The 13,401-nt window shown below is 36.4% G+C and overlaps 1 protein-coding gene across 1 annotated transcript; it reads left to right on the top strand.

Moving 5' to 3' along the window:
- Window positions 1–4,847: 4,847 nt before the first annotated feature.
- LOC147569907 (growth-regulating factor 4-like) lies at window positions 4,848–9,128 on the top strand. Its single transcript, XM_086656420.1, has 4 exons — window positions 4,848–5,713; window positions 6,403–6,766; window positions 8,223–8,698; window positions 8,846–9,128. The coding sequence occupies exons 1-4, from the start codon at window positions 5,503–5,505 to the stop codon at window positions 8,851–8,853; spliced, it is 1,059 nt and encodes a 352-aa protein (XP_086512546.1). The 5' UTR covers window positions 4,848–5,502; the 3' UTR covers window positions 8,854–9,128.
- The last annotated feature ends 4,273 nt before the right edge of the window (window positions 9,129–13,401 follow it).

The following is a 13,401-nucleotide window of genomic DNA, read 5'->3' as shown; positions in this document are numbered from 1 at the left end:
GTGGAGGGTTAATTATAAAGGTAATGAATGGGATTTCGAGAAATTGAAGATCTTTTTTGCTCCTCATTCACATAATGATCTCGGTTAAAAATGGGTTGCTGAGTATTTTCTCAACCGACCGTTGGAAGGAATGTAGAAAGGTGAGGAAGAAAATAAAAAGTATTTTTTAATGATGGACGCCTGCTAGTGACTGGTCAACCTCCGACGAGACGAAAGTGACAAATGACAGGCGGAGAAAAAGTTTTGAAAGAGGGGCAGATAAGGAAAAGATAATGTAGTTAAAGTTGACTAGCGGAAAAGGTCACCAAGGGACCAGAATGGAAGCCAGTCATCTTCAAGGGGTCATTTCAGTGAGTTGGTCATCTTTAGGAGCCAAAATAAAATTAATCCAACTTATAAATATGGTAACATTTCACCGCCCTAATAACCGATAGATGATTGAAGCATGATAAAAGAGATTTTGTAAAATAGAATCAACATTCCAATATTTTGAAATGTAAATTCAAATCTAAACTAGTTGCATCATCGTTGATAACTGTGATTGCGGCAAAATGATAAATCACATAAAAAAATATTTTAAATCGTACAACATTGTTTTCAAAAACTAGAGTTTGCTTATTGTTTAATCTTAAATCATTACCAAAGTCGTAATTAGATTAATCCTTTACAATCATCTCAATGTACTTTACAACAAGCTTGTCCTAAGCTATACTATTTTTTTAACCCAATACTAATTAAAGATTGTTAGATGTTGATCATAGAACATGTTGGAGTTTTACCATCCCATTCTAATAGGGACCACAATACCACATTGTTCCAGAGATAACTCGGGGTGAACTCAACTCGTCTTGAGTCAAACTTCTTGGATCCTTCTCAATCCGTCCCGATTCCGCAAACACTTTGTTGTGGATAAGGACGGAGAATAAGAGATTTTAATGGCGTCACGGTAAGTGTTTATAGGCGCCCCAGTCAAGGCAAATTTGAGAGGTAGTCTGTGCCTGAAAGAGGCACCCTTAACACTTACAAGGGCGTCTTTAGTACTATCTTATTTTATTTTGTCTATAATTGAAATTTATTCTCATAAAACAAAACGAACAAAAAAATAATGGAAGCAAATAATAACCATAAAATAAACCGAAAGATAATAGAAGTTGTGATATTTTTAAAAATCTAAATGTAAACCTAAACATATGTTGGTCATTTAATCATTAAGAGATGTTAATAATGCTCATATATTATTTCTTTTATGATTTCACAACAAAGGAAATTGCAAACCTAATTCTCTCACATAAACCATTTTGAGAGATTCATCGTCATTTATGTGTATGGATCAAAATTTGTCATCGAGAGCGTCCCCTAAAATCAACATGAATGAGCCCATGTATCAACTAACTCACAAATTAAATGATAAATGGGCTTGACCAACTCATTTTCGACCATCTGAGGTGACGAGAAAATACGTGTAAACTGGATAAAGAGGTCAACTCTGGAAAAGAGGTCAGTCATTATCTCCTAAGCAGAAAGAGCATTCGCATCTCCTAGTGTGATCATCTCTCCCATATACCTGTTGTAAGCGTTATTATCATTCAAGATGACAGCTGACTAAAGATATCGTCACTTATTTGTCGAAAAAGGGATTACGTTATCCCTATTGAAGATGACAGTTCCATGCGTTACCACATTCAACACGACAACTCAACACAAGGTGGTAGTTAATCAAATGGAGTGGTTGGCCACAAAACACTATATAAGATCAACTCCAACCCCGGCCTGGTTGAGGTCAAAAATTCAAATTTTTGGCCTCAGCCAGGCCCTCCAACCCCAGTCGGCTGGGGCCTCCGCCCCAGCCGATGTTTCAGTCGCCCCTAACATTAGGGGCGACTGAAGGTCCCCAACATGACCGTTGGGGATGATCTTGGCCGTTGGAAAAAATCCAAAGGCCAAGATCTTCTCCTATTTTATTTTATTTTTGTTTTTATAATGTAAATAGTTTTAATTTTTTTTCAACACTAAAAAATACTTCCACATTAATAATTAAAATACATTTAACGAAAGTGTCGGTCCCCGAATAATTTTTCAACCTTGAAAAAAAAATATTATTTCGAAAATAGTTCAAACACATATTTTGTATATACACAAAACCACACACGTTTCTCGCACACCAACAAAAACGTCACACACACATTTTTCACGTAAACAAATTGTCGGCCTCAAGAGAGGCTGGGGTTATAGCTGAATTTTTGAGGCTGAGCTGAGGTCAAAAATTTTGGGTGAAAAAATAATTTTTTCGACCCAAAACAGACTAGGGTTGGAGTTGCTCTAAGGGCAAGTCCAATGTGGGGCTCGGGCTCCCAATTTTGGGAGCCCTTGATTTTTAGGAGCCCCGGGGCTTTTTTCAATTCCAACGTCGGGCTCCTAACAGGGGCTCCCAAATCAAAATTATGCACGTGTGTAATGTACGTGTGCGGACTTTTAATTTCAATTTTCAACTATAAATTATTAATTTTAAATATAAAATTGAAATTTAATACTATGTTAGAGAGAGAGAAGGAATTTTGAAAATATAAAAAAAATTAAAAAAAGAAAAAATTAGAGAAATGATTGGAAAAACAAATTTAAAACAATTTATATTTTTTGAAAAAAAAATTAGTTTAAAAAAAAATTAAAAAGAAGTGGGGTGGATCCCCTAAAAAGGGGATCCACCCCAAATATGGCCGTTGGGAGACCCCCAACGGCCATATTTGGGGCTCGGAGCCCCCCAGCCCGGGCTCCCATTTGGGAGCCAGGGAGCATGGGGCTCCCAGCCCCACCGGGAGCCCAGCCCCGGGGCTCCCGGGTTGGAGCATGTGGGCTGGGGCTGGGGCTCCCAAATTCCAGCCCCCCACATTGGAGTTGCTCTAAGGACGAGAAAAACACAAGACCTCGAATTCGAGATGAAATAACAAAGATATTTTCAAACACATTTATGAAAACATTTATTATTAATTAAATATGCTTCTACTTCGGAAAAATACCTAGGAACACAATTATTTATAGGCGCTAACAAAAAGCAAATCTTCAATGACATCCTCCAGAAAATAAAAAAGAAACTAGATAAGTGGAATCACAGTTTTCTTTCTCAAGCGGGTCGCACAATAGTCATCTCGACCATTGCAGCGGCCGTACCCCGATACCAAATGCAATGCTTTGCCCTTCCCAAGGGCACATGCAAAAGCATTACGACTTTGCAAAAGTCGTTCTGGTGGGGTAAGTCTAAGGGCATATGTACGAAGTCTTGGTCGGCTATAAGCCTCCCGAAACACTTAGGGGGGCTGGGAATCCACTCCCCAGATCTAGACAACCAAGCAATGATGAGTAAATTAGCTTGGAGAATCAAATCGGAACCGGAGTCGGTCTGGGTGAAGTTCCTGAAAGCAAAGTATTTCGAGAAGACAGAGAACCCAGGACCAGCAAAACCAAATCATTCTTGGATTTGGAAAAATATTAATAAATACCTCAGCATAATAGATAACTACACGATTTGGGAAGTGCACAACGGAAAAAGTATAAACATCTGGTCTGATAATTGGATCCCAACGCTTCCATCCCTCCCGTAGAACCAAAATTCAAACCTTCAAAAGGTATCTCAACTGATAAACCAGGGTCAATGGAACGAAACTATCTTGAATAATGAGTTTGATAATGAGATTAAAAACCTAATCTTATCGATCCCTTTACCTTCAGATAGTGACGATCAAAGGAAATGGTCTCTTACCAAATCTAGTAAATTTAGTGTCAAATCAATGTACCAACATCTGAGCATTAGTAGGAATACTCCCCAACCCCAATCCCCTAATTGGAACTTTCTCTGGTCCATCCCAGTGGTGCCCAGGGTCAAAATATTTCTATGGAAAATTTGCACGCAAGCTCTCCCAGTCAGGGACAGAATTGGAAAATACATTGATAACAATAGAATTTGTCCGAATTGCAACGAGATAGAATCAATAGAACACGCCATACTGCACTGCCCCTTGGCAAAAAATATCTGGTTCTACTTTAATATCATTTCTGAAAATATTACATCGACTCGCGATTGGATTTTCTCTTGGGAGTCAAAAAACCAGAATGCATACACGACAAACAAAATTCACTACGCTACAATTATGTGGAACATATGGAAATTTAGATGTGACCATTGCTTTCAACACGAAATCAATTGCATAGACAAAATGATCACCATTATATCGTCATTCCCACAAATCCCATCAGAGAACGAAACAAAGCTCAAATCGGAAAACGGAAAATGGAATCCTCCTGAAACGCATTTTGTAAAAATAAATGTAGATGCATCTTTCACAAATACCCAAAGCATCACTAGAACCAGTATCCTAGTACATGATAATGAATCTAAGATGATCGTAGCAATAGCTTCTACCACCAGGAGTAGGAATGCAGAGGAAGGGGAAGCTATTGCCATCTTGAAAGGAATACAATGGGCAGAATCTCATGAATACAAAAAAATTATTATTGAAAGTGACAACATCAATATCATCAATTACCTGCAGAAAGGAAAAAATAACATTCAATGGCAATCCCTCACACACATCAAAAGAATCCAGGAAATAAGAAAGAGATTAGAAACAGTGAAATTCTCACATACATGCAGAAAGTTCAATCAGGCAGCGGACAAAGTCGCAAAATGGGCAAGAAAGAAAAACAGATCGAAGGTTTGGAAACAGGTTCCTTATTTTCTTTGTAAATTGTATTGTAATAGAACTCTGATTTCGAATTAATATACCACTACTTTCAACAAAAAAAAAAAAAAAAAAAAAAAGCTTTAAATATGAAAGAAATAAAAATATTTAAGTGGATATTTTACACATTTTTTTTTCTTTAATAGCTTTGGGTTTCTGAACAGATGCTGTCTCCTTTCTAAGCACACACAGTTTGCAGAAAGAAGAAGAGAGAGAAAGTAAGAAAGTAGAGAGAGAAACACTCACCAGCAAAGACAAACCTCTCGAGTCCCAACCTCCCCTCTCTGTAACAAAACCCTTTCCCCCCTTTCTCTCTCTCTCTCTTCTTTCTCTCTCTAAACATGAATAATACCTTCCTTCTCTCTCTGAGTTCATGAGAGAAAACTCACTATCTTTTCTTAACATTTTTAATAATCTGAACTTCAGATTCTGAAGAAAACCTAGCTATTCATTTGCTTTTCTCTTCCCTCTCTTTCTGAACTTGACCAGTAAAAGAAGAAGAAGAAGGAAGATAGGATTGTTTTGTGATTCCAGAAATGGCGAATCAATGCGTTTCTCCCTTGAAGGAGACAACCATTTTTTTTCATCGTTTCAGCTTTTTCTGTGTATTAAGCTATGTTTAAACTCAAGTTTCTTTATTGCAGCTTTTGGTTCTGTTGAGTTTAGAAACCCTAGGTGAAAGTAGTAACTAGTATAGCAGGAGGTGGAAGAAGATTGATTAAAAAAATACGAACTAAAAAGCAAGAAAAAAAAAGTAACAAAGATAAGTATGAACAATACGACGTCAACGGCGACGGTGGCGGCGGCGGCGGCTACTTCTTTCCGACCACTTTTTACGGCTTCTCAATGGCAAGAACTTGAACATCAAGCTTTGATCTATAAGTATTTAATGGCTGGATTACCTGTTCCACCTGAACTTGTTTTACCTATCCGGAAAAGCTTCGAATCATTGTCGGCGAGGTTTTATCATCATCCGAGCAGTAAGGATTCATTTTAATCAGAAAGATCAGTTTCACGAAATCTCTTCCTAAGATCTTCATTAAAGAGATCGTTCTATTGAATCGGATCTTTGATTTTATCAATTTATTTGATTGAAACTCGTATCATAGATCAGCATTTTGTACTGGTTTTCAATTTTTTATCGATCTTCTTCCTAATAAAGTACTACCTTTTAAGTTTAGTTGAGATCACTTGACACCGATTTCAATATATGATATCTTTCTTCACCAAAAATCCCTCTTTTCTATGTTTTTTTTTGCTGTTATTGTTGAATCGAGTTTGATCTGTTTTTCCTTGATCAAAATCTATGAATCCAATACTAAAGATTAGGTTTTTATCTTTCATGGACGCCTTTAACATTCAGATTATACTAAATTCATCTTGGGGTTCAAAAATTTTTAAAAAAAATTAGATCTCTTCATCTTTGATCTTCCACTAGTAATCAATTGTTTATTTAGTTTGTCTACTTTTATTCTTTGACTTTCATATTTGTTTAAGTGATTCTGTTCAAATGAAGATCTGATGTTTTAGTACATTGATTTTATTTAATCAATTTCTCTGATTTGGATCAGACTTCACCTGATCTTATAGTATTAATTAATTAATTATTGTTTATCTAATTCTCTCACTTTTTCTTCTATGGGTTTCTCCTATATTGTTTTTGTTACAGTGGGATATTGTTCCTTCTATGGGAAAAAAGCAGACCCGGAACCTGGAAGGTGTAGGAGAACCGACGGAAAAAAATGGAGGTGCTCCAAAGACGCATACCCGGATTCCAAATACTGCGAGCGGCATATGCATAGAGGCCGCAATCGTTCAAGAAAGCCTGTGGAAACTCATTCTATTTCTCAGTCATCCTCGACTGTGACATCACTAGCTGCCGCCTCTGTTGGTGGTGGAGGAGGAGGTGGAGGAAATGGGAACTTTCAGAACCCATTAATGGGTAATCATCAAGTTCTTTGTTCTGGAAGTAACAACCAATCTATGTTGCAGATGGAAGCTGCCCCTTATGGAGTTAGTAACAAAGAGTACAGGTACTTTGAATTGTCACTCTCAGTTATAATATCAGTCTGAATCTTTATTGCTAGAATTAGCTTTGTTTGAAGATTGAAGAATACTAAAAATGAAAAGGGATTATCTGTTATTGTTGTCTCTGGTTGTATGTTCAGTCCATCCAGAAATTACATCTGGGTAGTGGATTTCTTGCAGGAAACTGTTGAAAATCTGCTATGGGAACTTGTTTCTGTTTTTGGGTCCCATGGTTTTCTGGTGTCTCTTTAATGTATATGATTATGTGTTGCACCACAAAGATGGTTGCAGAGTATGTTCTGATCTGCTAGTTTATAGAACTTTCTGTTATGTTAATGGTTGAAGAAAATCTGACAATCTGTGGAATATTTCCTAGAAATGGAGGTTTAATGGCTGATTGATTAGTGGTTTATGTTTCTGCCAAAAAGATAAAAGTGTATAATGTAAAGAGAAAACTTGGACATGTTAATTGTTCTGTTTAAAGAAGTGCCTGACTGCCTGTAAATTATGTTACAGACAAGAGATAGACTATAGAAACTACAAATTGTTTCAATCTGTAGAATTTTTGTTTCTTTGAATTGTTAATCTTGATATTATATATTGCTCTATCATTGCACAATTTAGCAGATCTGCAATTTTAATTTCTTCTCCAAGTTCAATTATCTAGTAGGTCGTAAATTAGGACTCTTCCTTCTTCATAAATATGATTTTTAGATGGGTCTGCCCTCTAGATAGGCTAAATGATTGATTTGTTACTTTGTTGGACTACTTGTGTATCCCACTCCTTGTTCTTTTACCAGCCATTCCTTTTACCCCTTCAAGATAACTTTGTTCTCTGTTGTTGTCATCTGAAAGTAAAATTATCAGAACTGCTGAGATCAGCTGATGTTCAAACCAGGATATTCCCTTTGAGAAAGGTTTTAACTTTTAAGTTTGGTGAACAGGACCACCGGACCAGGTACATATTACAGGCACTAGTGTGCAATCAAGGACTGAACCTGTTTTTACTTCGATGGAAGTTTTGTTGATAGTGACGGATACATATGAATATATTTTAGATGCTTAAATAAAACTGCCTTAGATTTAACTTAACTATAGAGTCTAAATAATGTTTATATTTCACATGAATTTGCCGATAGGAAGCTTGTTTCGGTTCAGACCTTGCTCTGATGAACAAAAGATCTGATGGTTCAACCAAACATTGTACTCTTATGCTCTATAATTGCTTATTCTTACATTTAATCTAGTTTTCGAATCTCTTTTAAAATTAGTATTGGCTATAGACCCCGGAAATATATAGTTTCATGGTTCTTACAAAACCAGCTTGAGGTTTGAGTAGTTTCAACTGTCTTCCTGTCATGGTATGCGTGTATCAATTCACTCTCGGGCATGGTTGGTTAAGTTACTAAACAATCTGTTTACTAGTTAAGCATATTTCTTGACTAGTTTCAACATATGCAGGTATTACCATGGAATGAAAGCAGATACTGACGAGCAAAATTTGTTCTCGGAAGCTTCCAGGACTGCGATGGGTCTCGGGATGGAAAGTTCCATGAACAACTCATGGCGTCTGATGCCATCAGGAATGTCCTCATTTCCTACGAAAGCTAGTAACGGGTCGATTATGCACAACGATTATACCCAAATGCAGACACTACAAGATCTCGGGCAGGGCACTGCCCTTAGTGCTGCACTTTCGAAACAGAATCAGCAGGAGCATCATTCTTTCTTTGGGAATGACTATAGTGCATCAGAATGTGTAAAACAGGAAGGACAATCGCTTCGACCTTTCTTTGATGAGTGGCCTAAAACCAGAGATTCTTGGACTGATCTTGAAGATGAGAGATCCAACCGAACATCATTCTCTACTACCCAGCTCTCGATTTCCATTCCGATGACATCTGACTTTTCTGCATCAAGTTCTCGATCCCCCAATGGTAAGTAAGTTTATCGGCAATCCGAATCTCTTTCTCCACTTCTCTTTTTAACATTTATCAATTAAAAGTGAACATATAACAACTAAATTAGCAAACATTCGAGCTTGAATCTGAATCTTGAATTATTTTTTTTATTCCTTTATGCAGATGATTAGAAGAGGCAGGTGACTGAGGAACACCAGAGAGAGGAATCCTATTAGCTCTATATGTTTGAATGTTAAACAAGGACTAATTGCAGCTAGGTTTTTAATCCCTACCGTGTTTATGTTATTTCAAAGATTGCTTGAGTGCTGATGGTATCAGCTAGGTTTTTCCACAACTAATTCTACGACGAATTTATTATGGATTAATTATTTCTGTTGAACCAATTTTCGGTGTGTAAACCTGCATATTGAAGTTTAAGTTATCCTTTTTCTTTTTCGAAATAAAATGACCCGTGGCAGGTAACTGGAAATAGCAAATAATTCGATTTTAGCTTTGGTGTATCAAAGGTTCTACTAACTTGGAATTTTCAGCTGCCCGTCCCCAAATAGCAGTACTGGTAAGTACAAGTGATCTAATTTTAATTTTAGTTTTGAGTTGTGATTGTTTGAATTTTTTGCAAGTTATAATTTGAACCGAAATGAATTGGTTTGAATCCATTAGAAATAGGAAAATGAATAGGGGTCCCTAAAACAAATGAAATCAAATGATGAAGGGTCAACTTTTTCTTTTTAAGTTTGTATTTTCTCTGTCTAGAAAAGTTAGGAGCATCTATATAGTAGTAGGAAACAGAGAGAGGAAATATGATAGCTACATTGACATTGTTAAGTGAGGCTACTTTGTCTAGTGGTCTGTGCCTCTGTGGTCACAAGGAGTTTGTGAATCTTTCTCTCACTAGACAGAAGAAAGTGTGTGTATGTCATACATATACAGAGGTCTAGAGAGAGAAAGGGAAATTGGTGGAATCTGAAAACACTACTACTACTAGTCCTCCAATAGTAAGTAGTGTAGAAGAGACTAACTAGTAGGGGTGGTAGTACTAGTAGGACTTAGTTCCCCCCCCCCCCTAGTGTGAGTGTGTGAGTGTGATACATGTAAATAGTCTTGTTATTTGGCAGTCAGCTTGGTGGATCCCACACAACAGCTAAGCAGTAGCTGTAAGGAACACTGTTCTAGTAAGTCACATGGGGGTAGGCATGACACTTGGAATCTGTTCCCCGGAAAAGGACAAAGAGAAAAACGAGACAGTCCAGCTCCAGCTAACAGATAGGCACAGATGTCACTACCTGGGGTATCTGTCCGACTTTATGAGGCAGGAGCCCCACGTCATCTTTTCTTTTGTTTGTTTTCTTAGGCTAGGGTAGGAAAACCCGGAACCCGCCCACGACTGTCCGAGTCCGAAGGTTCCGTAGGACCGTGATCATGCGATGCCCGAATCAGTCTGAACCCGTCCGACCGAAAGAGCTTAAGCGGACTGACGTGGACATAGGTCCTTACCCGGTGATCCGATCGAGTCCGCCTGCTTATATAGTCCGCCCGACCGAACCCGCTCATACCTGCCTGATTATTCTACCTGTTATACCCGCCCGCCTATATGATTGATTTTAAGCCTTTAAATCTGTAAGGTAGATTTCAAGAGAAAAATATATGTTTAAAAATCACTTTTCTTAATCTTGTCTTCGCCTCTTTACTTGTCTAGTCTCTCTCCTCTAAGATCTCAATATCTGATTAATAACAATAGAATCCACAGTACACCGGTCGTAATCCATGAGAAGAAGAATAAAATCGTTCGTAATCCATTAGAATTCTCAATGATTTTCATTTAAATTTGTAGTCATTTACTTGTTAAATTGTAAAGTGAGAGTTTAGAAAGTTGTTGCTACAATTTCGAATAAAAAAATTCTTTTTTTATTCATTAGTGACCGGCGTTTGACCGACCGATTCTCAGTTTGCCCGGCTATCAAAACGGTCGCGGACGGGCACTTTGTAGGAGAAAAATCTGAAATGTCAACCTGTTTTGTTCGGATGTCCGAATGGACACTTAAGACTTGTGCCCCTTCCGCCCGGACAGGTTAAGTTAGTGTCTGTTTTCCGCCCGTCCGGACCAATTCCCACCCGAGCGGCTAAATGCCCCCATGTAAAATACTATTCGCACACATGGGGAGAGGATGACCTTTAGTTTCCAAGTACTTTTCAAAACTCCAGTATAAAAGATGTGGATTGATCCGTCCGAAAACCAAAGTAAGACCGTAGATAAGAAAAAGTCTGATTAAGGGGGGTTAGTGGTTAGAGACATTTGTAGATATTTGAGGAGCATTCAAATCCAGACATTTGAGAATCCTCAAACATTTGAGGATCCTCAAATGTCTGAGGCATTCAATTCCGGACATTTGAAAATCCTGAAATGTCTAAGGCATTTAAATCTAGACATTTACAAATTCCCGAATGTCTGTAGCATTCAATTATAGACAAAATGTCTGCGGACTTTAGTAGACTTCATAGTTTGATTGATTTTGTAAAGGATTTGGGACAAATTTGGAGTCCAAAATGTCTTTACAAAAACAAAAGACATTAGTAGACTTCATAGTTTGATTGATTTTGTAAAGGATTTGGGACAAATTTGGAGTCCAAAATGTCTTTACAAAAACAAAAGACATTTGGAGTCCATCAATGTCCACAAATAATTACAGATGTCTATGAAAGTCGAAAAATATATTTTTTAAATGTTCATACAAATATATTATTTCATGTGATTACACAATAATAATAATATTAAAATAATAAATGACCACCAAATATCCAACAATGTCCACAAATATTTACAGATGTCTACCAAAGTCGAAAAATATATTTTTGAAATGTTAATACAAATATATTGTTTCATGTAATTAAACAATATTAATAATGTTAAAATAATAAATGTCTACCAAAATGTCCACAAATATTCACAAATGTTTACGAAAGTCGAAAAATATATTTTTTAAATGTTCATATAAATATATTATTTCATGTGGTTAAACAATAATACTATAATAATATTAAAATAATAAATGTCCACAAATATTCACAGATGTCTACAGAAGTCGAAAAATATATTTTTGAAATGTTAGTACAAATATATTATTTAATGTGATTAAACAATAATAATATTAAAATAATAAATATCCACCAAATGTCCATCAATGCTGCAGATATTAGCAGATGTCTAAGAAAGTCGAAAAATATAATTTTTAAATGTTCATACACATATATTATTTCATGTGATTAAACAATAATTATAATATTAAAATAATAAAAGACCACCAAATGTCCAGCAACGTCCATTAATATCTACATTTTGTCTATATATCAATTGTCTTGAAATGTCTATAAGGACATTTTATCTATGGATCAAATGTCTTGAAATGTCTATAAAGACATTTGGTCTACAAACTCAATGTCTTGAAAATGTCTATGAAGACATTATGTCTATAATAAATCATCCGAAATGTATTCATATATCTACGGGACATTTTGTCTATGAATGTCTCTGAAAGCCCCAATCCACTACCCCCCCCCCCCCCCCTTAGTTCGGACTGGAGGGTTTGAAATCTTATTTTGGGTCTCAGACTGGTCGGTCTCGGACTGACCAGTCTGAAGGTATTTTAATGGTAGTTTTGGATTTCGAGAAGAGAATTAGAGTTTGACCAAGTTTATTTCTTTCTCCAAAAAGTCTTCATCATGGATCAAGGTTGTTTTACAGATAAGGTTGTTTCCACGATGGTTTTACATTCTTAAAAAAATGTTCTTTCTCTCTCTAACTTCTTGTTATGGATCTTTGATGGTGAGTTTGGAATCAAAGTTGTTTTCATGATAGGATGATGATAAGGAACAGAAGATGCGAAGAAGAAAAAAAATTAGGGCCAAGAGGGGGTCGAGCGCCTAACCCAGGCTGTACCTGGAGCTAATAACAATTTTGTGTGGTGCCTTTAGCAGCACCAGTTGTATTCAAAATGTTTCAGAAGGTATCTCTGAAGTAGGTCGCGATTGATAGAGTAATCCTTGATCATAATTTCCAATATACACACTGCGTCCAAATTGAAATGCATACATTTGTCTCATACCACTATGTCGACAGTGAGAAGAGATATATTTTACATCCCAGAGGGATTGATGCAATCCACAAAGGCCAAAACACACTATCTTCATTTCTTTACACTCGTCATTTTATATACATTCACCATTTTTACCTTCTACACTCACATTCATTCAGATTGACTTGGTTAATTTTCCTTAATTACGTCAGATTTCACTGACACTCAGTATTATATCTATATTAGCTTGATTAAAAGGAGTACTTAAAATCTTCTATTTCCCAAAATTTAGAGATTCTTTCGTTAACCACATGTCCACCTTCGCTACTTGTAACTTAAGGTTTTTTGTTTGTGAAAAAAATTTCTCATTTCAAACAATTATCTTCTTCTTATAGTTTTTCTATTGGTGTTTTAATGGTGAAAAATCACGAAAAAAGGGGAAATTTCACATTCTTATTTTTATCCAAATCATACTCCATTAAAGTTGTTGAAGAATCACTCACTAAAAAGGTATAGAAATATCCCATAAATTTTTGTTTTAAGTTTCTTTTATTGGAAGTAGTGTTATTCTTGAAAAGCAAAAACTTCACAAAGGTAACTTATCGGAGGTACCAGTCTGACAAATTATATTACAGTTTCACACGAAGC

This window comes from Eschscholzia californica, unplaced genomic scaffold (assembly GCF_041429995.1).
Source record: "Eschscholzia californica isolate CP2 unplaced genomic scaffold, dmEscCali1.0.p SCAF_1, whole genome shotgun sequence".
Classification (NCBI taxonomy): domain Eukaryota; kingdom Viridiplantae; phylum Streptophyta; class Magnoliopsida; order Ranunculales; family Papaveraceae; genus Eschscholzia; species Eschscholzia californica.
The sequence above is the reverse complement of the archived record's forward strand: the minus strand, read 5'-3'. Positions and strand labels throughout refer to the sequence as shown.